The sequence below is a fragment of the Apodemus sylvaticus genome, chromosome 17 (genome assembly GCF_947179515.1).
Source record: "Apodemus sylvaticus chromosome 17, mApoSyl1.1, whole genome shotgun sequence".
Classification (NCBI taxonomy): Eukaryota; Metazoa; Chordata; class Mammalia; order Rodentia; family Muridae; genus Apodemus; species Apodemus sylvaticus.
In genome coordinates this window covers 70083110-70108595 of record NC_067488.1, presented here as the reverse complement: position 1 = coordinate 70108595, position 25486 = coordinate 70083110, and the positions used below count along the sequence as shown (strand labels likewise).

At 40.2% G+C, this 25486-nt stretch overlaps 1 protein-coding gene across 5 annotated transcripts in view; it reads left to right on the top strand.

Annotated features, from left to right (window-relative positions):
- Positions 1-4297: 4297 nt before the first annotated feature.
- The window catches only part of Larp4 (La ribonucleoprotein 4), a 41244-nt gene continuing 20055 nt past the window's right edge, over positions 4298-25486 (top strand). The window contains exons 1-8 of one of the 5 annotated variants that reach the window (XM_052160492.1): positions 4298-4460; positions 14254-14392; positions 15481-15636; positions 16981-17056; positions 21554-21690; positions 22577-22680; positions 23929-24039; positions 25164-25217. In XM_052160492.1, coding sequence (XP_052016452.1) covers positions 4443-4460; positions 14254-14392; positions 15481-15636; positions 16981-17056; positions 21554-21690; positions 22577-22680; positions 23929-24039; positions 25164-25217 — 795 coding nt within the window. In that variant the 5' untranslated portion in view covers positions 4298-4442. The remainder of the gene's footprint in view (positions 4461-14253; positions 14393-15480; positions 15637-16980; positions 17057-21553; positions 21691-22576; positions 22681-23928; positions 24040-25163; positions 25218-25486) is intronic. The other 4 variants (XM_052160489.1, XM_052160488.1, XM_052160491.1 and 1 more) reach the window with 4 other exon arrangements.

Sequence of the window (25486 nt, the reverse complement as noted above, 5' to 3'; positions counted from 1 at the left end):
GTGTGTGCATGCGTGCACTCAGGGGAGTCATTTTCCTCCTGCTATGCAGTCGCTTGTGTTACTGGGCATAGTGGCAAGAGCCTTTGCCCACGGAGCCGCTCCACTGGCTAAGGTCTACCACTCTTGAACTTCCAGCTTCAGACTCCAGGTAGCCAGGATGACAGACAAGCTCTACCAGGAGCAGCAGCAGTTGTCTTTTAAAGATAATAAACATGTACAGGTCAGATTAAATATTTCTCTCTGAGATGCCACTGTCAGCTAGGCATGGTGGCTCAGATGTGCAATTCCATTTTCAGGCGCTGAGGTTAGAGGATTGCTACAGTTCAGTTCATCCTGGGTTGTAAAATGAGGTCCTACCTCATTTTTTTTAAAATAAAGGCTGTGACTCCCTTCTCTGTTCCCAAATAACTTCTTAAATGATACCAGCATGCACATACCACTAAAGAGCAGTTCCAGTCCTTTTGTGAGCATTGGTTGGTAATCTCAGGAGCACATTCTGGTTCTGACTTCTGTTTCCCTTGCATTTAGGATGCTTTTCATTAGATATTCCAGAGGAACTGACTGGAAGTTGATATCTTTCGCTCTGTGCATCTGCTAACATCCAGAACAAGGCTGAGTCAGTCAGTTTGGAGTGAAGTTTGAGCCAGAACAGCTGAGTTAACCAGTCACCCTAAGCTCAGAAAGAATTATGTCTGCAGTTGTTGATCTCACCCGGATTCCTAGAGTCCTATTTCCTCTCCTTTCTTACAGATCACAACACAGACTTTTTTTTTTTTTTTTGGATTTGGTTTTTTTGAGACAGGGTTTCTCTGTGTAGCCCTGGCTGTCCTGGAACTCACTCTGTAGACCAGGCTGGCCTCGAACTCAGAAATCCGCCTGCCTCTGCCTCCCAAGTGCTGGGATTAAAGGCGTGAACCACCACTCCCCATTGATAAGAAACCTTTTAAAGGCAAGTTTCAAAATCCTACCTTTCCAGTTTAAAAACATTTGTTGAGTTAGTACTACTATACTGCTGCAATTACCTTAAACCATGAAGACCACACAATAGGGCTTTTAGGAGCAAACCAAAAATGGGGAAAAATTAGGATAAACTATAAGTTGCTAACCAAAGACATCAAGAGATCTGTGAAGCAGCATCTTGGGGAGAACCTTATATACAGAGATATTAATTGACAAATAGAGAAGATACCTTGAGGCATCATGGCTTTGGAGGTAAGTGCTAAAGTTTCTATTCTAGTGGGAAAGAGTTTTGTGATATAACTTTTTTTGTTTTGTTTTGTTTTGTTGGTTTTTGGATTTGGTTTTTTCAAGACAGGGTTTCTCTGTATAGCCCTGGCTGTCCTGCAACTCACTCTGTAGACCAGGCTGGCCTCGAACTCAGAAATCCGCCTGCCTCTGCCTCCCAGAGTGCTAGGATTACAGGTGTGCGCCACCACTACCTGGCGTAATATATATAACTTTTATTTGACTGAAGTAAATGTCCTTGCTAAGGTTTACTGCCTCTGTCTACTAACCTAGGCCTAGTCCTGGAAGTGTCTAGCCTCCGTACAATCTAATCTAGGCCTAGAATGTGTTGCTTCTAACACTTGCTGCTGAATAAGCTCACCCCTTCCTAGTTCTGATGGGTGGCTGGCTAACTCAGCTGTTGTGGCTCAACTCACGTGGACTGATTGAGACCGGAGTCTCTCAGTTTCTTATTGACTCATTCTGATTGGCCTCAGACTCCCTTTGTCCACATGGTGTGGTATTCTCGCTCCTTCTCACTTTTGGCTTGTTCTGTCTTTATCTGCTTTGTTCTCTCTCCAACCTGTCCTACTACTGTGCTACTGTCCTGCTAAACCTGCCCCCCACCCCTGCCCTGCTTCCTCACGCTGCTGCTTCCCTCTCCTGCTGTCCTGGAGAGAACCCGGCATAGCCTATGCTGTGATCTGGCACGTTGCCACTCAGACATCACTTTCAAACAGGGGTGCTAACTTTACCTTCATTGTTTGGGATTAAAGATGTGTGCTAAGGGTTGTTACTCCACCACTAGAAATAAGTTTTTCTAGTAAATAACACAGTCTCTCAGGGTTCACAGTGTGATCAAATATCCTGCAACTAAGTTTAATGATTGAGATTAAAAAAAAAAAAATCAGGCTGGAGAGATGGCTCAGCGGTTAAGAGCACTGACTGCTCTTCCAGAGGTCCTGAGTTCAATTCCCAGCAACCACATGGTGGCTCACAACCATCTGCAATCAGACCAAATGCCCTCTTCTGGTGTGTCTGAAGAGATTGACTGAGTGAACTCAGGTACATAAAATAATTCTAAAATGGGAGTCTACTGGTGAGCCAACTAAGGAGGGTCTAAAGCACAAGTATTAGTGATTTAATGGTGAATAGAGTTCGGTTTCAATGTGAGAAAGTGAGTCTCTTGTGAGGCAAAGCAAAGGGTGAAGAAAAGGAAAGTTGGGTCTGGGTGTATCGGCGCCTTAATCTTATCACTGAGCAGGCAGAGGCAGGTGGATCTCTGAGCTTGAGGTTAACCTGGTCTACAAAGTGAGTTCCTTGACAGCCAGGGGAATACACAGATGTTGTCAAGGGGTTTGGGGGTACTGGGGGGGGGTGAAGAAAGAAAAAGAAAGAAACATAGAATTGAAAGGTTAGGCCTGGAAAGATGGCTCAGTGGTTAGGAGCACTGGCTGCTTTTGCTGAGGACTGAGGCTCAGTTCCCAGGCTGTAGGAGGGCACATATATCAGCATGCAGGCAAATACTCACACAGATAGAACGAAAATAAATCTTTAAAGAGGAAGATCTTGGGGCTGAAGAGAAGTCAGCCTTCTAAAGGCTTGGATATTAAGAGGGCACTCCTATTGTAGATGGTTCCAATTGCCCACACCTGGTAGCTCACTACTACTTTAAATCCAGGCCCGGGGGAAGCTGTGGCTGCTGGCCTTGGGGGCACGTCTTTCATGTATGCATATTTATACTCAGACAACACATAATTAAAGATAATAAAAATGAGTCTTATTTTCTTAATGGAGGGCAGGAGAGATGGCTCAGTGATTAAGAGCACTGGCTGCTCTCGCAGAGGACCTAGGTTCAATTCCCAACACCCACACGGCTCACCAACATCTCTTTAACATTCCCCTTCTAAGGGCTCCGATGCCCTCCATTACAGGACATCTTGCTGCCATTTGCACCAGGCACACACCTGGTTTACAGACATACATATACAGTATTTAAAGACCTTGGGGGGGGGGGGAAGTTAAGGCTTAAAAAACAAGAGATGATGAAAATGAAAACCTCACTTTAAGGTGTTGTCCCTGCACTCAGAAGGCAAACAGGTAGATCTCTGATTTCAAGGCCAGTCTGGTCTACAGAGTCAGTTCCAGGAAGAACCCAATCTACACAGAGAAACCCTATCTCAAAAAACCAAAACAATTCTTTTTTTAATTTAAAAAAAAAGTGTTTGAAACTGGAGCAAAAGAGACTGGTAAAGGAAGAATAACTCCAGTAAAAATAATTAAAATATTTGTATACTTTTTATTTGACTATGAAAACACCAATAAATAAGAGATGTTAGCTAATTATTATTCGTTAGCGGTGCAGTAAGCTACACAGGGGAGCATCATTATGCTAATGAAAACCTGATTCCAAAGGGGCCTGGGGCAAAGTTCTGTTAAAAGTTGTAGCTAAAGGAATCTGGGGTTTCTCTGTGTAGCCCTGGGTCTCCTGGAACTCACTCTGTAGACCAGGCTGGCCTCGAACTCAGAAATTCACCTGCCTCTGTTTCCCAAATGCTGGGATTAAAGGCGTGCGGCACCACTCCCCTGCAATGAGTCTGATTCTAATACAGCATTCCTTCAGCAATTTATTCATAGGGTCTAAAGATTAACTTATGCAAAATGCTTAGTACTGTTCCAAGCATGTAGGATGCAATTAACATGGAGTGGTTGTATAGCATCTTAGCTCCCTCTACAGCTTTTTTCATCGGCGGGGCGGGCACAGCTCAGGCGCCTTTTAATCGGACCTAGGTTTTGAATTACGAAGCTGCGCACGCGTAAGGAGTGCGGTGGTCATCTTTTTTGGTAAGAAGTAAAAATGCGTCAGTGAGCGTTTTACACATCCCGTGGCACAATCGGCGCGGCCTCCAAAGCGTCTACCCACTTGCTACATGGACAACACACTTTCGCTTACACCACTGCGAAGCACGCAGGGGGGGCGGGGGAGGGGCGCGCCTCTGCTCCCGGAAGCAGATTCCTCCAGAACCGGAAACAGTTGTTGCTTCCAGGGAGGCGGGACTGGGCGGGTCAGAGCGCAGCGGCTGACGGCGGGGGAGGAGCCGGGTCCACTGCCGGGTGGAGGGGCAAGGCGAGTGTCCTTATCCTACCGATTGGGGCCCGGGCCTGTGAGCCAGTTGGAGTCGCGGCAGCGTGAACGATCGGGCCGAGCGGAAGCAGACATGTTGCTCTTCGTTGAGGTGAGTGACTTAGGTCGTCTGGTCCGGCTCTGAGAAGAGCTGGAGTGCTAGGGGCGCGGGCCGGTCCCACCGCCATGTGACTTTCCAGGCCGTACACGCCGCGGAGCCCGACGAGAGGCTGACACAGCACCTGGGCCGTGCAGGCCTGCAGCCCCGCCGTGCGCTCCGCACGCCAGAGGAGCCTGTGGGAGTCGAGGCCCGCGGCGGCGGGGAAGGGAAGGCGGCGTGTTGGGGGCTGGGCTGAGGTGGCGTGAGGAGCCGAGGGAGAGATCGGGGTGTCCCATATGGAGCTTCTGAAGGAGGCGAGCGGGCGGGGGCGGGGGGCGGAGCCTGCGGAGAAAGGGCGATCAGGTGGGCGCGTTGGGGGGGCGCGGGAGGCCTCGCGGGGCCGCCTGGGACGGAGCGAGCAACATGTGGGAGCGCGGGAGGAGAAGGAAATGCGGGTGTGCTGGGGGTTTCTTAATTGGGGAGGGGCGTGTATTTTGAGAGAAGAGTAGAGATCTCCCCCGGAGCCCCCGAGCTTCACCAAAATTTTGTCGGGTCCGGTTCGCCAGCTCTGGAACGTTCTGTGGGTGAGAGCGAGCTGGTGCGAACGGCGAAGCCCCGTAGGGGTCGGAAGCCTTGAAAGGCACCGCTCTGACCTTTTGTAAAAGTTACTCGGGCTGCGGCTGCGTGGCGCGGGTTGATTCCGCGAACCTGCTTGGAGCCAGCTGCAAGGGAAATTACGAGGAGAGAAACTTAGCGAAAGCCGGGGTTTTGTGGTGGCGTTGGGTCGGTGGAAGTACTGTTCCATTGGACCGCCCGGCGTCCGCCTGTTTGAGATTTCAAGGTAGCGATTACCTGTCTTAGACAAATAACGACGAAGTTAAATTTCTCTGGTTTCGGCCCTGCTGTGTGTTGAGTGAGCATCAGCTGACTGCCTGGCAAATGCTTTGAGTAGATTCCAGATCATATTGTTCTTACATTGTGAAAACGTCAATCCAGCAAAGCTGCAACTTTGCAACTTGGCATTTGTAAACTATGCCCGTAAAAAGAATCTTTTCGTGAGGGAAGGAATCACAGGTTGTATAAAGCACTTGGAAGATGGGGCTAATTTAGGGGCGTAGACTGTTCTGAAGTGGCGGTGGGGGCATCTTATTCCCTGGCAGTCTGGCATAAATAAGCAAATCTTTTTATTTTCATTGTGTGTATTCGTTGTATTTGGTATTGTGTTACATAAGGACATTTTCACACAAACGCGTGTGTTGTATATTAAGCAAATACCTCTTATTATCTTCTGTACTCTCATTGCTTTTCTTTATCTTCTTTTCCCTCATTACTGTTTAGCTGCCTTGATGTTTATGTAGTTGATAAATTTGGAAGCCTAAAAGTAGGCGTTAAAGACATTTAAAAGAAATCAGGCTTTATTGCAAGTAGGGCTAGTTTCCTTTAGGAATTACCGTGCTGTGTAAATATTGGATTTTTTTTTTTTAAACCCCCAAGATGGTTTCTCTGTGTAGCCCTGGCTTACCTGGGACTCACTCTGTAGACCAGGCCAGCCTCAAACCCAGAGATCTGTCTGCCTCTGCTTCCTGAGTCCCAGGATTAAAGAGATATTTCCAGCTGGGCGGTGGTGGCGCACACCTGTAATCCCAGCACTCTGGGGGGCAGAGGCAGGCGGATTTCTGAGTTCAAGGCCAGCCTGGTCTAAGGAGTGAGCTCCAGGACAGCCAGGGCTACACAGAGGAACCCTGTCTCAAAAAAAAAACCAAATCCAAAAAAACAAAACAAAACAAACAAACAAACAAAAAAGATATTTCCGAGTTTAGACATAGTATATACTTTTGCCTCCCAAAGTGCTCTGATTAAGGTATGCCACACCATTCCTGGCTCTGCTAATGGATATTGAGGCTGGATTATTACTGTGTTTTCCACTAAACTACTATGTAGATTTAGTTCATATGCTCTTTAGTCACTATTGATTCAGGTCACCCTTTTCTCATATGTAGTTTTTTGAAAATTAATGTCTTGAAATATATTAAAAACCAGTTAGAATTTGGGTGGTGTGGACTAATGATGGCTCAGCGGTTAAGAGCACTGACTGCTGCTCTCCAAAAAAGGTCCTGTGTTCAAATCCCAGCAACCACTTGGTGGCTCACAACCATCGTATTGAGATCCGACGCCCTCTTCTGGTGTTGTCTAAAGACAGCTACAGTGTACTTAACATATAATAAGTAAATCTCTTAAAAAAAAAAAGAATTCAGGTGGTTGTGGTGCACATTTTTAGTTCCATTGATCGGGAGGCATAGGCAGGTGGGTTAGGCCCTCCTGGTGTACAGATCCAATTGCAGGACAGCCAGGGCTACACAGAAAACCTATCTTGAAAAAACAAAACAAAACAAACAAACAAAAAAGCCGGGATTTGATTTGTCTATCATACTGACAATTTTACGACAGGTTGATAATGGCTTGTTCAATATTGATTTACTTGGTGATCTTATACATTTCATAGCTTAAATTAAAAACTATTTCTGAGTGGTGCCACAGTGTACACATACTGGACCACTCTACAGTGTCATTTATCTCCTTCCACCTTTATGTGGGTTCTGGAGGTAAAATGATGACAGAGGTCCGACTGGCTCTGCTTCTCTCAGACTCATTAGATTGAGGCTGAATTTTAATTAGCTTTTTAAGAGAGAAGAAGGCAAGTAAGCCTGTAAATTAAGGACAAGTGAGGGAAACACACCTGAGAACGAGAGGGGTTACAAAGGAGAAATTTTAGAATTTGCAATGTTCTTTAAGTCCTGAGTTGTAGAATGTTTGCTCTGTGCCCCTCAGCTCCTCCACCCCGAGACTGAGGAATGAACCCAGAGTCCTGTGGATGTTAGGCAAGCACTCTGCCACTTAGTATTCCAGCTTTAACTTTTTTTTTTTTTAATTGCCTCATTACATATCCCTGGCTGGTTTGGAACTTGCTATGTATACAGGCTTTGCCTATCTCTGCCTCCCAAATGTCGGGATTAAAGGCATGTGTCACCATCTCTCTTCCCATAAAATGCCCTTGGCATTTTAATGACCACTAAAATTGGATTTCTATTTGAGTTTTACTCTGATAATATTAACCCCTTAATAAGGGAGAATTTCTTTTGTATACCTTAGGTTGCTTGAAATACTCTATAAGCTTTTAAAAAACATTGTTCTGGTAAACTTATTAATTCAAAGTTGTTTGTGACAGAGTATAGTCGAGACTAGAGGCAGTTCTTTTGTTTTTTCTTTCTTTCTTTTTTTCTTTTCTATTCTTTTCTTTTTTTTTTTTCTTTTTTCTTTTTTTTTTTTTTTTTTTTGAAATAGGGTTTCTCTGTAGCTCTGGCTGTCCTGGAACTCTCTGTGTAGACCAGGCTGGCCTTGAACTCAGAAATCCACCTGCCTCTGCCTCCCAAGTGCTGGGATTAAAGGTATGGACCACCACTGGTCAGCAGAGGCAGTTCTTAAGAGTACTAAGTGCTGGGATTACAGGCATGAACAACTGACATTCGTGTTAAAGTTTCTTTTAATTTATAGTACAGGTTTTTGTTGAGGGTGGTGCTTACGTCTGCACAACTCTTCTAGAGTAGGTTTTGTCTTCCCACAATAATAGGCCCCAGGGTTCAAACTCAGGATGTCTGGCCTAACAGCAATGCACATCGTAATGCACCATCACTACATCTGTCTCCAGAACTCTTTAGCATCCAGTTTGTGAAATTGAAGTTCTGGAAACTTGGACCCAGGCTGTTTGTGTAGTCCCTACATCTGGCAGCTCTCAGCTCCTGCTCCAGAGGATCTAGTGACCTCTGCTGGCTGGTTGGTGGTGGCGCACGCCTGTATCCCAGCACTCTGGGAGGCAGAGGCAGGCGAATTTCTGAGTTCAGGACAGTCTTGAGAAAAAAAAAACAAAAACCCAAATCCAAAAAACCAAAAAAAAAAAAAAAATTAAAAAATTAAAAAAAAAATTAAAAAAAAAAAAGAATCCAGTAAACAGTAATTCCATTTGCCTCAAAATTTGAAACATTATAAACTTTTTCTAACAAAAATTTTTTTGTTTTTTGTTTTGGTTTTTGGTTTTTTTTTTGAGACAGGGTTTCTCTCTATAGCCCTAGCTGTCCTGGAGCTCACTCTGTAGACCAGGCTGGCCTTGAAATCCGCCTGCCTCTGCCTCCCAGAGTGCTGGGATTAGAGGGGTGCACCACCACTGCCCAGCTTCTAACTAAAGTTTATTTGTTTTTTTTTTGTTTTTTTTTTTTTAATTTGGTTTTTTCGAGACAGGGTTTCCCTGTATAGCCCTGGCTGTCCTGGAGCTCACTCTGTAGACCAGGCTGGCCTCGAACTCAGAAATCCGCCTGCTTCTGCCTCCCAGAGTGCTGGGATTACAGGCGTGCGCCACCACCGCCCCTAACTAAAGTTTAATGCTCATTAGATAGTAGCATTTTAAAGACCATTAGCATTATGTGCTGTGATGGTGTATGCCTTTAATCTTAGTGGCTTTGAGGCCAGCATGTTCTACATAGTACCAGGACAACCAGGAGAACATAGAGAGGCCCTGACTTAAAAAATAAAGGAAAACAATTTTATGCCAATTAGAGGTGATTATATACCTTTCCACCCAATACAGTACTTAGGTTTTTTTTTTTTTTTAAATAATTAAGAGTTGTTAGTGTTGAAAATTAGTGTTTGTGTACATATTTGTAGGTTTTGTTTTTTTTTTTTTTACCTCACTCCCCATTGTACTCATATGTATATATTTTATATGTGTGCATATGCATTTGTGGGATCTAAGATAGACTGAATATGTAGCTCACCAATTTTGTTATGCTGGCTGGTCAGCCAGTCACAGGTATCTGACTTCCTTTGCTTCCTTAAGACTGGGATTGACCTACCAGTCCATTCCCCTCCCAACCTGCCTCTGCCTACCAAGTGCTGGGATTACAGTCGTGCGCCACCACCGCCTGTAATGTTGATGTTTGAGTTGATGTTTGAGTTGGGTCTCACTTAGCCCTGGTTGGCTTCTTAATTTACTGTAGTGTAGGGTTAGCCTCAACTCCGCCCTCTTCCTCTGTGACTGCTCGGATGGACTCTTGTAGTCCTACTTTGACTTCCTTTTCAAAGAAATGTTTGGGGATTGTGTGTGTATTTCAGGATTTGAAATCCTGAATTTGCTTAGGCCACTCTTGAACTAACTGGGTAGCCCAGGCTATCTTTATCAGTGTCCTGGGAGTAAGAGATCGCAGACTGACACTACCAACTGATTTAGCAAGGGCTGTAGCTCATTGAGTGCTTGTCTATCATATGTAAATCCCTGCATTCCATATCTAGTACTGCCAGAGATTTTTTTCTTAGTAAAGAGTATCCCTTTGTAGTATATCTAAAACTTCTAAAGCAAAAAATGATTATTAAATTGTGTTGTTAAACTATTCATTTATATGTAAGAGTTAAAAGACTACAGATGATAATGCAGATAGCAGGCTTAGGGGCGCCTGCCTTATTTCTAGCACGAAGGAGTCAGAGCAAGTGGGTCAGTGAGGTGAGGCCTGGCTTTGAGGCCCTGGATTCAAACTCCATGTAAATCTTGCATGTAAAAAAAAAAATAGGTGGTCTAACCAGCATAGTGGTTGATACACAGGAGTGTTCTAGCCACTTGAGAATAGGAGCGTTGCCTGACCATAGGCAGTTGAGAGCAGCCTGGGCAACATAATGAGACTTTCTTAAAACAAAAAGAGCCGGGCAGTGGTGGCGCACGCCTGTAATCCCAGCACTCTGGGAGGCAGAGGCAGGCGGATTTCTGAGTTGGAGGACAGCCAGGGCTATACAGAGAAACTATCTCAAAAAAACCAAATCCAAAAAAAAAAAAAAACAAAAAAACAAAAAAGAACTGGACTCTTTACCTGACAAATTAACTGTGTTTAGACGTGGTTAAACTTTTGCTTCTCAGTTTCCTATTCTGTAAATAAATAAATAAATAAATAATAATAATAATGTATCACACCTATGGTAAAGAGGTTAAGAGGAATGACAAGCTAAAACATTTAAAATTATAACACTATGTAAGTGTCTGCAGCCTCAGCATATGTTTGCATATTCATTCTCATTTAAAGTAATAAAAAGCCAGGCAGTGGTGGCCTTTAATCCCAACAACTTGGAGGCAGAGGCTGGCAAATTTCTGAGTTGAAAAGTAGTTTTGTGCCGGGCAGTGGTGGCGCATGCCTGTAATCCTAGCACTCTGGGAGGCAGAGGTAGGCAGATTTCTGAGTATGAGGCCAGCCTGGTCTACAGAGTGAGTTCCAGGACAGCCAGGGCTATACAGAGAAACCCTGTCTCAAAAAAACCAAATCCAAACAAACAAACAAACAAACAAAAAGAAAGAAAGAAAAATAATTTTGCCATGTCCTAAAAAAATGTGTTAATACATGAGTGTTTGTTAGTTTTTTTGCCATTCTTTTTGCTTTGTTTTTTTTGTTGTTGTTGTTGTTTGTTTGTTTTGGATTTGGAACTCACTCTGTAGACCAGGCTGGTCTCGAACTCAGAAATCCGCCTGCCTCTGCCTTCCAGAGTGCTGGGATTACAGGTGTGCGCCACCACTGCCTGGCTTTTGCCATTCTTTATATATATTTTAAAGCATCACATTAAATACCATTAAAAAGTGCAATTTTAGTTGTCAATTTTAAAACAAAAGCAGCATTAAGTGTGGGAAAATATAGAAAAAGCACAAAAATGAAATAAAAGGTGTGATTGCCTAAGAGAAGTGACTAATACTATTTGTTTTGGTATCTATAGTCTTTCTTGTACATGCCATTATTCTCATACAATTGAATAATTTCTATAAGAATTGAACTCAGGACCTTCGGAAGAGCATTCAGTGCTCTTAACCTCTAAGCCATCTCTCCAGCCCTCACCTGGGATTCTTAAGGGCCAGGATGGCACATTTAAGCGACACAGAGAAACCCTGTCTCGAAAAAACCAAAACAACAACAACAACAACAAAAAATAAGTAAACTAAAAAAAAATGTAATTGAGGGGCTGGAGAGATGGCTCAGAGGTTAAGAGCACTGACTGCTCTTCCGAAGGTCCTGAGTTCAATTCCCAGTAACCACATGGTGGCTCACAACCGTCTGTAGTATGATCTGATGCCCTCTTCTGGTGTGTCTGGAGTCAGCTACAGTGTATTCATATAAATAAAATAAATCTTTAAAAAAAAAAGAAGAGTGTCACTTTCATTTTTATACAAAGTTTATTGTGAGCATTTTTTCATATCCACTTAATATTTTTTCCAATTTGGATTTATAGGTGGTCTTTTATGCTTCATGCACAGTTTCATCTGGGACTAGCAAATTGCATAAACAGTATAGGGTAAACAGCAAACTGACATTGATACTATTCACAGAATGTATTCAGAGTCAGACCTCTGATTTTAAGGCTCTGGGTTGTTGTTGTATAAGTAACTATAATTAAATTTTATTTTGATTAATTTTTTAAAGATTAATTTTTTAAAAGATTTTTTAAAATTTATTTAAATAAGGATTTTTTTTATTTATTCATTTGTTTATTATATGTAAGTACACTGTAGCTGTCTTCCGACACACCAGAAGAGGGCATCAGATCTTATTACAGATGGTTGTGAGCCACCATGTGATTGCTGGGAATTGAACTTAGGACCTATGGAAGAACAGTCAGTGCTCTTAACCACTGAGCCATCTCTACAGCCCCAACTATAGTTAAATGTTGCAAACTTTTACTATTATAAAATGAACATAAGTGAGCATTCTTTTGCTCACATGTTTTTTGATACCTATTTTAGTAAATCAAAGAAATATATTTTGAGGACCAGAGAATACATGTATACATGTAAGGCTTTTGACAGACATTGCTGGTTCTGTAGAGATTTGTGTAAATGATAGGGATGCATGGTTGTCATATGGGCAGAGACTGCTGAGTCTGCTTGGGAGGCTAGGCAGGAGGTTCCAGGCCTGCTTGTGCTAAATTGTGAAATCATATCTTAAAAATATTGGAGCTAAATGAATAAATACAAAATAAAAATATCAGCACTAGAGGGATGGCTCAGAAGTTGTGAGCGCATACTGTTTTTACAGAAGACCTGAGTTTGCTTCCCTCATCCATATCTGGTAGCTCACAACTGCCCATACTCCAGCTCCAGGTGATCAGCATCGTCTTCTGGACTGTGACGCACCTATGCTCAACGTACATACACATATCCATACAAAGGCATGCACATAATTGAAAATAAATCTAAAAGCAAACAGTTGGGCAAGGTGATACTTGCCTTTGATACCAGCAGATGACTTCCACATACACACCATGGAGCACACATATCCACGTATTAACATACATAATGAATAAACTTGTGTGAGCAACCCTAGCTAGCATGGAATTCCCTATTTAGACCAGGCGAACCCCAGCTTACAGAGATTGACTGTTGTTTGCTTCCCAAGTACTGGGATTAAAGGCATGTACCGCTATACCAGACTAATAAATATTTTTTTTTAATCCAATATGCTTTTTTAAAAAAAGGATATGACCTGGCGATGGTGGTGCATATCTTAATCCCAGCACCCTGGGAGGCAGAGGCAGGCGGATTTCTGAGTTTGAGGCCAGCCTGGTCTACAGAGTGAGTGCCAGGATAGCCAGGGCTACACAGAGAAACCCTGTCTTGAAAAAAAAAAAAAAAAGAATATGGTATGTTAATATTGTAATATTTTGTACAAATCTTCAATTTATAGTCCCCACTTAATTAAGAAAATTTTCCATATTTTTTTTGAGTTTGTGTGTGTGTGTGTGTGTGTGTGTGTATGGTAAGTTAGATCCCAAGGATGCACACATGGTTGAGAAATAACTAGCTCTTACATATTATCCTCTGATATCTCTACACACACATACAGTAAATAAATACAACTTTATAATTAAAAGGGAGCTGGAAAGGAGTTAGGAGTTGTTCTCGGCAGTGCATAGCTTCTGCTGGCTTCCCATCCAGGGAATCTGATGCCCTCTGACCTCCCTTCATACTCACATACATGAACTCATGCAGCCTCACATAAATACTATTACTAACACTAATAATAATAGTACCACCAAGGAAAACTCTGTTTTTGACTTAAGATAGAATTCCCATCAATTGATTCAGACTTAGAAATCTGCCATGTTATGTTCTGAAAATATCTATAGACATGGAGTTAAATACATTTCATGACATTTTCAAGTAGGTTGGGTTGAAATAGTATTTTCTTTATTTTTAAAATTTTTGTTTGTCATTTTGAGATAGGGTTTGTGTAACCCAGCCTAACCTCAAGCTTGTTATGTAGTTCATGCCAGCCTTGAACTTCTGACCTACCTCTGCTTACAAAGTAAGGGATTGTGGGCATGCTAATATATACCACTTAATTTAAAGATTCAGAAGGTACAGGCAGGCAGACCTGTTAGTTCTAAGTCAGCTTGAGCTACATAGTGAGATGCTAGCTCTACAGAAAAAGTGTTTCGTAGAGGAAAATTTTTTTTATTACATAGGTAGCCTCCATATTTCATATGGAAGTCTGAAATACTTATTTTAGATCAATTACTTTTTAAATTTTTATATTTTCAAGTGGATGAGAAACTAGTATTTGGCTGGGCATGGAGGTGCATACTTATAATCCTGATGCTTAGGAAGTAGATAGACCGACAGCTTGAAACACAAACCAGCTTGAGCTAATAGTGGGGACCCAGGTGTGCGCCACCATACCCGGCTTTATATTTTTTGATCTATATTTTGATACAGATTTTGATTGTTTAGCAGGTGACATCTAAAGGCACTGGTTTAAATCCTAATGCTAAAGTGTGGCAAGAAATTCCTTCTGGAAATCCGGATGGCACTCCTGTAACTGAAACCTCTTGGAATGAAACTGCAGCCCCATCTGGACCTCACCCTGAGGGTAAGTCTTAACTATTTATTGGAAAGATTGCATTTTGATTAAATGTTTATGGTCAGATGAACTCAAACAACTTTGAGATATGAGACAGCCTTTGGTTATTTGATGTGTTGCTTAACATTTGTGCTGAACAAAATGTGTAAGAAAAGTTAACTAAGGAAGAAAGATTCACTTTAGCTCATGAGTGTTTGGTATAGTAACTGAGTCCCATTAAGGTGGGCCTTTTTGGGAGACAGGATATGACTGGGAGTCTCTCCTGAGGAAGCAGAGTTGCTCATGTCATGCTGCCAGGAAACCTAGAACCTGAGAGGAAAGAGCCACCACAGAGCTCCTGTCTTCAACTAGGTTCTGCCTCTTAGGTGCCATCATTTACAAATAGCTTGTAGGATTGTGAGCTCCTCAGCAGGTTAATATGTGTATGTGGGAGTCTTGCTAGTCATATGTATGTATCCAAAGCTTCACCTTTAACCTCGCTGAACTGATGGCTCAACTTATATCTTGAACCCTTGGGAGGGCTTTTCGAATCTAAACAAAGATTTAATGAAACGTATTTATGAATGTTTAGCTTATATTTGTATTTGATTCTTTTTTATACCTTACATGAATAGTCAGTAATTTCAAGTGCAACATGTGTTTCTGGGTCAGCATCTAGCTCATTTGTATATAGTATTACATATATGCAATCTAGCTCATGTATATAGTATATAGTATATTTGTATATATGTATTTGTATATAATATATCATTTATAATTTCTTACAAGATGAGTTTGGGTCTGTAATCAGTGGCTCATTAAATCACTGGACATGGGAAATATCCTTATTGAGCTTATTTCCTTTATCCACAGAATAGAAATAATAAAAGGTAAGAGCCAGTGATTTTTCAGAAAAGGAAGCAAAGGAATTATGCAAACCTTTGGAAACATAGAGTGCTAGCTTATCCACAATGGTCAAAACGTGTGTCCCATCAGAAAAACTCTTAACTTAAGCCACTGAACATTTCCCCAACTGGTACCATTCTTTGAAATCTTTTTTAGAAGACATAACTCAAGGTTAATTCCTGTTTACATTCAGAGCCTTTTATTGAAAACAGGCAATACAGAACTTCCAGAAGATATGTGTAAGGAATATGAAGTAATGTATTCTCCATCTTGTGAAACCACAAGAAATACTGCAGACATTGAAGAGTCAGCTGATGGAATGCTCTTAGGACCGGAAGACCTGAGTTACCAACTATATGATGTTTCTGGTAACTTTGTTGTTCTGTTGCTAAATGAGAACTTAGTATCTTTAGCTCTCCATCTATTCAGTAAAAATGACATTGGTCAGTTTGTTTTCCTTTTTGAAAAGAAGCTTATGTCAAACAAGTGATAGGTGTTTATTAAATATTGTTGGCTAGTACCCAGACATAAAGTTTGTAATTGAGAGTCCATAAAGACCTGTTAAAGAAAAGTGTGAAATTATCAGGAGAAAACAGTTAAAGAGATCTATATTTTAAAAGTTCTAGGTTTCTTAGTTGATAAGTTTAAACAAGTTTTCTATCAGTTTCGTCAACATGAAATTTATTTTAAAACAAGTGTTTTATTTCAGAGATTTATTTAAAAAAAAAAAACTAAACTGGGTGGTAGTAGTACATGTCTGTCTTTAATTGCAAGCAGATCTCAGTTTGAGAACAGCCAGGGCTACACAGAGAAACCCTGTCAGGGGTAGCCTTCCCTCCTAATCCAGCATCTCAACTGCAGGTCAGAAAAATGATTGTTTTGTTAACATTTGGATAGGAGGGTTCTATATAGAAGATTGCATATTTGGACTTGGGTTTATGCTTATGTGGCAAAGCATGTCCCCAGCCCTTAAATATATGAGCCATGTATGTGACACTGCATATTGAATCCATTACCGCACACATGCGCGCACACACACACACGCACGCACGCTAAATGAATACTACTTTATTTTGGAGTTTGTGGTCCTAGCTCAATAAGAAATTTTTTTTTTTTACTTGTTTTTTGTTTTTCAAGACAGGGTTTCTCTGTGTAGCTCTGGCTGTCCTGGAACTCATTCTGCAGACCAGACTGGCCTCAAACTCAGAGATCTGCTTGCCTCTGCCTCCCAAGGGCTGATATTAAAGGTGTGTGCCACCACTGCTCCGGCTAATATAATTCTTGAGTCAATAATACTGCCAAAATTTTCAACCCAGGCTCCAGTGCCTACAGTTGCAGGGTGGGATTAGACTTCTGATTCCCAGTCCTTCCTAAGTGAAAGGAGAGGCTGGATTTGCTGTTTATTGTTTTGCTGTTCTGAGAGCTCTAGTTTGGGGCCCATGTTCACTCAGTTGTGATATTGAGGTGGGGACCTAGCTGCTTCCAGAGCAGAAACCAACAGAGGAATGTCTGAATGAAGTACTCTATTAAAAAGAAACAATTTCTAAAATAATAATAATAATAATACTGCCCAAAAAAGTGTATGAGTTGAAAGAAATTAGACTTTTACATTTTAACTTGTGGATACTCTTTGACTTCTGAGTGTAATATGTTAAGTTTCAGCACTTGTAATAACTTCATAACAGTTTTCTCCCTCTTGTTTTTGCCATCAGGAGAAAGCAGTTCAACAATTTCTACAGAAGATTTAAAAGAATGTCTGAAGAAACAATTGGAGTTCTGTTTCTCACGGTACAGAAACTTTTTAATTGATATTCTCCTTTTTGTGGTTTTGGTTAGTAGATGTAAAATACCTGTGGTATAGGAGGTTATCATTTTCTTCTGTCATGGATTTTGGTATCTTTCTTGAGTATATTTCTTAACTAGACTTTTAACAGTATAGCCTGTGTTTGGATTTATATCTTTTCCCAAGTGTTAGTGAAGTTTCTATTGCATACTTTTCCTAGGATCATCAGCATTAAGTGAAAGTAATTTTTAAAAACTACTGGAATAGGAGGAATGGAAAATGTCTCAATTTAAGTTTTTAGGAGTTGGGTTTTGTAATTTTTTGTTTTTCTTTTTTGAGACAGGGTTCTCTGTATAGCCCTGGCTGTCCTGGAACTCACTCCATATACCATGCTGGCCCGGAACCCAGAAATCCCCTTGTCTCTGCCTCTTAAGTGCTGGGATTACAGGCATGCACCACTGCCCATTCGGTTTTGTAACTATTGAGCAGAGTAATTTTATCAAGACCACAAAAAGACAGGCTGATAATATTAACATTGATTTCTCTTAAATATAAAGTCTTTTCAGGCAAATGTTTCAAAAATTTTATTTTGCTGATGTTTGTGAGCCACCATATGGTTGCTGGGAATTGAACTCAGGGCCTCTGGAAGAGCAGTCAGTGCTCTTAACTGCTGAGCCATCCCTTTAGCACTCAAAATGGTTTTGTAGGTGAAAATTATATATAAATATTCATTGTTGCTTAGACACCATAAAGTTTCAGTGCATTCTCACACACGATTAATGATTAAAAGTGTGTGTTACTATGGGAGTCAGAGGCTGGTGAGGTGGAGGCCAGCATTGTCTGCACAGTAAGTTCTAGGACATCTAGTGTTATATAAGGAGACCCTTTCTGAAACAAAACTAAACAAAGGCTATATAAAATTGAAAATGTGGACATACATGGATGTGTAGCCTTTTTCCTTTTCCTGACTTTGGTGAACCAATTTTCCAAATTTCTAGACCAGAGAATAGATTTTATTACGTGTGTGTGTGTGTGTGTGTGTGTGTGTGTGTGTGTGTGTGTGTGTTTTGGTTGTTTTGATTCTGTGAGACAAGGTCTCACTTTGTATCTCTAACTTTCCTGGACCACATTAAGATCTTCCTGCTTCTGCCTCTTTAGTGCTGGGAGTGAAAAATGTACGCCACACCAGGAAAATTCTGTCCGACCCATGGGTCTTTAACCTGGATGCTCTGACATGATACAGAAAGTTAAGTCCTGTGTAACTTAGCTTTGATCCTCAGCTCTGGTTCTCATATGAATAATTTGTTTCCATGGTAGTTACCAAATGGCTATTTTGTATATCCACCCCCTACTTCTTTTTCTTTTGTGGAGCTGAAAATGAAATCCTGGGTCTCATGAGTGCTAGGCAAGGACTCAACCACTGTGCTGTATCCCAGCACTAATTCCACTAAATTTTTCTATGTCTAGTAGTGACATTTTACCACAAGAAAACACACTTCTTTTTCTGTTTTGTGTTTGAGACAGGCTACTTATGCAGCCCTCAAATTTGTGATTTTCCTTTCTCAGCCTCTCTAGCAACTGCAATTGTAAGCATGCATTGTCACAAGTAGCTAAAGTAGATTTTAATCTATTTAGTTTTTGTTTGTTTTTGTTTTTGTTTTTAACTACAAGGGCTTAATCTGTAGCCATGGCTGACCTGGCTTTGAATTCTCAACAGCCCTCTTCTGATTACCTAGTCCTGAAATTAAAGTGAACAATTTACTTTCCAAAGCTTATTTTAATAATTAAGGTTCTTACATATGGAACTGCTTCTTTGTCTTGCATGTTATCATGTCTCCTGCCTTACAGCATTCACCTCTCCCCACTTTATTCTTGAATTTTAGTTTTTGGGTTTTTTGGGAGGAGGTTGTTTGTTTGTTTGTTTGTTTGTTTTGAGACAGGGATTCTCTGTATAGCTCTGTCCTGGAACTCACTCTGTAGACCAGGCTGACCTCAAACTCAGAAATCTGCCTACCTCTGCCTCCCAAGTGCTAGGATTAAAGGCGTGCCCCACCACGCTATTCTTGAATTTTAAATATGGTTTAGTTGTGTGCATCTAGCTATGGCCTACAACTCCCTATTTAGCCCAGGCTGACCTTAAGAACAGAGATCCATGTGCCTCTGCCTCCCATGTGCTGGGCTGTGTGTGTGTGTGTGTGAGTGAGTGTGTGTGTGAGTGTGTTTTTCTGTGTTTGTGCTGGGCTTATTAAGAATGTATTATCTTTAGCCCTCGGTCCTCTTACCAGATTCCTTTACTTACTTGTTTGTTTGTTTATATTACTGTTTTTGGTTTTATGTATGTGACTGTGCATAATAAGTATGTAAGTGCATTACTTATGGGCATTGCCCACAGAGGCCAGAAGAAGGCATCTGATCTCTTAAAACTGAAGTTAAAGACAGTTATGCACTGCCATGTGGGTGCTGGGAACCGAACTTGAGATTTGTACAGGAGCAGCAAGTACTCTCTAAACCCTGAGCCATCTCTCTAGGACCTCTATTCATTTCTTGCTGCTTTTTTGTTTTTTTAAATTTTATTATTAAAGTGATTTTTAAAAAAAAAATTGCAAATATGGGCTGTCTCTCTGAAAGTGGATTCAAGAGATGCATTGGATAATGGTGATAAGGGCATTTGTTTATTTTTTACTGAATAACTGGGAATTTAACATCATGTATCCCAGTTGTGTTCACCTTCCAGTCCTCCCATGTCCACTGCCCGCCCTCCCCAAGGAAAAGTACTTTTTTTTTTTTTTTTTTTTTGTCTGTATGCTCACTGAAATATGGTCAAGCTCCTAGTGGCCAACCCTTAAGGGAGAGTCACCTGTACGGTCACCATAACTGCTTTTTAAGATCAGCCTTAACTAAATAGCCCAAGTATATAGACTGGCCTTAAATTTGTAATTCTCCTGATTGAACAGTTGCTGGGATTACAAGGGTGATTCCATACCAAGGTAATCTATTGCTTTATTGTACTTTCTGTAAATGTTGGTTTATACTGTCTTCAACCTTACTTATAGTCCCCCATCTGCTTCCTTAAGATCATAGGAAACACTGAAAAAAGTCGACTGTGCATTAGAGATATCTCTGGTTTTTAATTAATAGTGCCAGTCCTTTGTTGAACATACACCCCACACCACATATCTACACACAGCTACTCAATTCTGTTTCTCCTGTTTCCCATTACTGGTACCCAGAAAAGTTCCTTGGAACCATGATACATAGATGCATATTAGGGAAAACATTCCTAACACTCCAGTAATTTTGTCATTCAAGCTTTCAGAGCATAGTCTCATATCTGTAGAAACACTGTGTTTGAAATTTATATAGCTTTTTAGTTTCTGCAATAAGAGTGTTCATGATCTACCATATCATACTTAGATCTGTGATACACTTTCAGTCAGTTTGACAAATATCATTTGTAGTTCAGCAACATTGCCAATGTATATGAAATACCAGGTTTTACTTGTGAATAAGAAGTCTTAGGTGTACTATCAATTTCATTTACTTTTGACAATTACCGTTTAAATCAATTTGATACTAGTTGATAAGAATAGAGATGCTGGGGTTGGAGAAATGGCTCAGCGGTTAAGAGCACTGACTGGTCTTCCAAAGGTTCTGAGTTCAAATCCTAGCAGCCACAAGGTGGCTCACAACCATCCTTAACCAGATCTGACTCTCTCTTCTGGAGTGTCTGAAGACAGCTACAGTGTACTTATATATAATAAATAAATCTTTAAAAAAAAATAGAGATGCTGTAAGATTACAGCTTTTTAATTGTTCAGTGGTTTATAGCTATCTGACTTTCAAGTTATTAAGTACTATTTATTACAGTGATGTTAATTTGTCCTTTTATGATGAAAGGACAGATCTGTTATTATCCTTCCCCAACAACTTGTCACCTTTTAGTTTTATAATCTAAATAGAATATTAACTATCTTAAGTTGAGTCTTCCTTTAAAGGTCTTTGTGCTTACTGTTTACCCATAACAAAGATTTAGTTTTATGAGTGTTTTTCCTGCTCATATGTCTGCACATTACATACATGTGTTGTTTGTAGAAGACAGAAGAGATCGTCATAAGATCCCCTGGAGCTGAACTTGACAGGTAGCATAAGTTGCCACGTGAGTGCTGAGAAAATGATCTGGAAAATGATTGACTTCTCTTAACCCCTGGGCATCTTTGCAGCTCCCTTAAAGTCTTTAAAATGCTATCAACCCATGAAGCGCTTTCATGAAACCCATCATCTGCCTAGGAGACAAAAAACAATAAACATATAGCTAGTGTATCTGTAGGTGATAATTACTATGTGTAAAAAATTAAAACTGTGTAAGAAAGGAAAAACTGTTAATATATTAATAATTCACCTTAGTTTTTTTACTGTTGTTATTTCTGTAGACATGTTATTGGTAAACATGAATATGGTACAGTTTTTATAATGTGTGTTGTAATTGGTTCTGTTTCTTTCAGAGAAAATTTATCAAAGGACCTTTACTTGATATCTCAAATGGATAGTGATCAGTTCGTACCAATATGGACAGTTGCCAACATGGAAGAAATAAAAAAATTGACTACAGATCCAGATTTAATTCTTGAAGTATTGAGATGTACGTAAATGCCTTTGAGCTTCTTTTTTTAATCATAAAAGTCAAGTTTTGTTTTTTTGTTTTGTTTTGTTTTGTTTTTCCTGATCATACAGGGAGTGTTTTAAGTGGCCTTGTAGTCTATGGATTAGTATGTGCATTCGAATAGCAACTTCTATGATGATTCTATAGCTTTTTTTTTCTTTTTCACATAGCAAGTGTTAATAATTAACTCCCATTGTTTAAGAATGGCCTGATTTGTTTTATCCTGACTTTACTTTACAACTGCTAATGAGTTGTGGTATAATCTCCAAAGATTGATATGAACTTGTCCATCCCTCCATCCACACCTGTTCTCTTCCCCTTCCCCTCTATGAGGTTTTATTGTGTAGTTCAAGATAATGTCAAATCCAGTGTTCTCTGTCCCTGCCTCCAAACTTCTGAGATACAAATATGAACACCACTGTGACCTGCACTGTGTAGCCTTGGCTGTCTTAGAACTCATCTATAGACAAGGCTAGCCTCAAACTCGAGATTTGCTTTTTATTTCCTGGAGGATACTTTGTAGCACATTAAATCACAGTGTATACTTATGTAGCAAATAGCATTCAGTAGTCTTCTTTGTATATAAACCCACTTCTTTAACCTGACAGTAATTTTTGGCATTTTACCTTAGCATTTGATAATTTTGTTTGCTTTTGTTTGGTTGGTTTTTTGGATTTGTTTTTTCCCCAGACAGGGTTTCTCTGTATAGCCCTGGCTGTCCTGGAACTCACTCTGGCCTCTGCCTCCCAGAGTGCTGGGATTACAGGCGTGCGCCACCACCACCCAGCAACTGAATAGTTCTTAATGGAATCATTAGTATTATTACCATTTACTTTTAAGTGGATCATATTTCTTTGAATTTCAGCTTCCCCTATGGTACAAGTTGATGAGAAGGGAGAAAAGGTGAGGCCAAGTCATAAGCGTTGTATTGTGATTCTCAGAGAAATCCCTGAGACCACACCTGTAGAGGTAAGCATTGATGACTGAAGTGTTCTTTAGCTATTTAAATTTGAGGAAGCAGACAAGCAAAGCAGATATCAGTGCCATCATGTCAATTACTGTTGACTTGTTAACTCTGAGGGTAGTAAATTGGCATATAACTAGTATTGCAGTAATACTAGTTTTCAATGGATTGGGTTGACCTGACTAACAGGAGGATTCATCTAATAACAAAGGAAGAAAAAGGAAATTTTGAATAAGGATTGTTTGCAAAATATAAAACAAAGCTATAGTCATAAAGATCAAGTGTGGTTCAGATTCAGGAATAAAATATTATGTGAGTAAAAATATACTATAGAAACAGATCCTTTTAAAACATGCATATACACATTTACTCAATAATCCTATCAGGAATCACTTATTTTACAATTACTTAAAGCCAAAGTTTCAGCATCTGTTGTACAAAGTAACTGAACCTTAGGTTGGATAAAAAACACCTACCCAAAGGTAAGTGGATTATATTACAAAATGACAGACTAGATTTTTTTCTCTAGCCTGTTTCTTTACTGCTGCTGTGTGACAGCTCTGCTGTAAATCACAGCAATTGAAAAAAAAGACTTTTTAGGTCCTGTCCATGTTACTTATATGGAATGTTGCTTACTAAACCTAAAACTAAATTGACTTCAGTGATGAAAACAGATGCAAGTATTTTCAACATAGGGTTATTTGAGTACAAAGTTATGTTTCATCTCTGTTATTTCCAATAAATGTCATTTTATTCTCTATTGATAAATATTTTTTTAGATATGGTGTTATATAGTCTTTTTCTCTAAGATTTATTTATAATGTATATGAGTACACTGTAGCTATCTTCAGATACACCAGAAGAGGGCATCAGATCCCATTACAGATGGCTGTGAGTCACCATGTGGTCGCTGAGAATTGAACTCAGGACCTTTGGAAGAGCAGTCAGTGCTCTTAAACCAGTGAGCCATCGACTTCAGCCCCCTGGTGTAGTCCTTTTTTTTTTTTTTTTTTTTTTTTTTAAAGTTATATGATTATAGGAAGGATGCTTGTGTGTAGAGTTCATATCATAACTTTAAAAAAGTTTTCTCCCTGTGGAGGAGAACTACTGGAGACATAGTATTGTAAAGAGAATTTACCTCTAAAGCAGAATTACTTCTATTTTGTTGCTCATAAAATAATCTGCAAATTTTGTACCATGTATAACCATATATGGTTTCATTTTAAGATTTGACTATACTTTTTTATTTTTAGGAAGTGAAAGCTTTGTTTAAAAATGAAAACTGCCCCAAAGTGATAAGCTGTGAGTTTGCACACAACAGCAACTGGTATATCACTTTCCAGTCAGACACAGACGCACAGCAGGTGAGAAGTTTCTTCTAATAAAAATCATAGTGGATAAAGAAGTTGTATATGTTGTTGAAGATGTATATAGGCTAGGGGTGTAGCCTACTGCTATAGCTCATGTCTAGGATACATAAGGCCCTACATTCAGTGGTCTGTACCACAAAGAAAAAGGCAGATATGATTATTCCCAGCAGTTGGGAGGTAGAAACAGACAGGCAAGATCAGGGGTTCAGGACCAACCTGGCTACATAAGTGAAATTGGGACCATCCTTAATCAAAAATGAAAAAAATCAGACATGGTAATGAAGCTGTGCTTCTTCAACACTGAGACAGGCCAACCTAAAATAAGGCCAGCTGAGGATACAAGAGTGAGACCATGTCTAAAAGAGAACAGAAAATGTTTAGACTTTGACCATAGTTTTCCTTAATTGACAGTTGATTTTGTTTTTTCTCATGTGCAGTCAATAAAATATTAACATAGAATATCCAAATGAATGTAAAGATTTGAAATTATGTGCTCAATAGTAGTCCACATGTTGGGAGGCTTTTTGTTCCGTTTTGCTATTGGGGGTGGCAGTCTTTCCCTCTGAGGCTTAGGCTGATCTAGGACGTGGTCGCCTCGGCAGGACTTGGCCATGGCAGTTCTCCTTCCCTACCTCCCTTGAATGTTGAGGTGGCGGGTGTGACATTGATGTCTTTTTTTTCTTAATATATGAGTGTATCGTCTGTGTGCACATCTGAATGTGCCTGGTGCAAGGCAAGGAAAGAGTTCTGTACACCCTGGTACTTGTTCCAGATGGTGCTGGGCGGGCATTAAGCTCATGCCATTTTTGGTCAGTGTGTGCTAACACTTGTAGCTGATTTAGAAGCTGTTTGCTGGTGATCCCCTCGACCCTCGTGTTCAGCATCCAGTACAGTACTCCACACAACTTCTAGCTGCAAATAGGAAAGTTTTGTTTTCTTAATCTTCCCTCTCAAGGTTTGTTCCAGTGTTTTTGCCTGGCTGTGTCCAATGCTGGCTTAGCTTGCCACACAGCAGGCAGGGCCTTTTTGTTTAGTTAGAACAAAATGATGGCAAACTCATTTGGGAGAATGAAGCTTTAATGTTTAATGCTAATAAAAGGTCATTTTTGGTTTAACAGGCTTTTAAATACTTAAGAGAAGAAGTTAAGACATTTCAGGGCAAGCCAATCATGGTAAGATATTTTTAAATGCATGCTAGTGTGAAGTCTTTTTTTTTCTGGTGGGAGGTGATTGTTTCACTTTTGTTTGTCTTGTTTCTTTTAAGAGTTAAGATACATGAGCAGCTAGCTATTTTATAAAACCTGTAGTAATTGTAAAGCATTTTTTTAATTTGTCCTGCTTCAGTAAAATCAGTTCATAGAACATGAAAATATTCTGAGTACAGAAGTTCTTTTCAGGGAAACAACGTTTTTAAAGTGAATCATAGCCTATAATTTCAGAT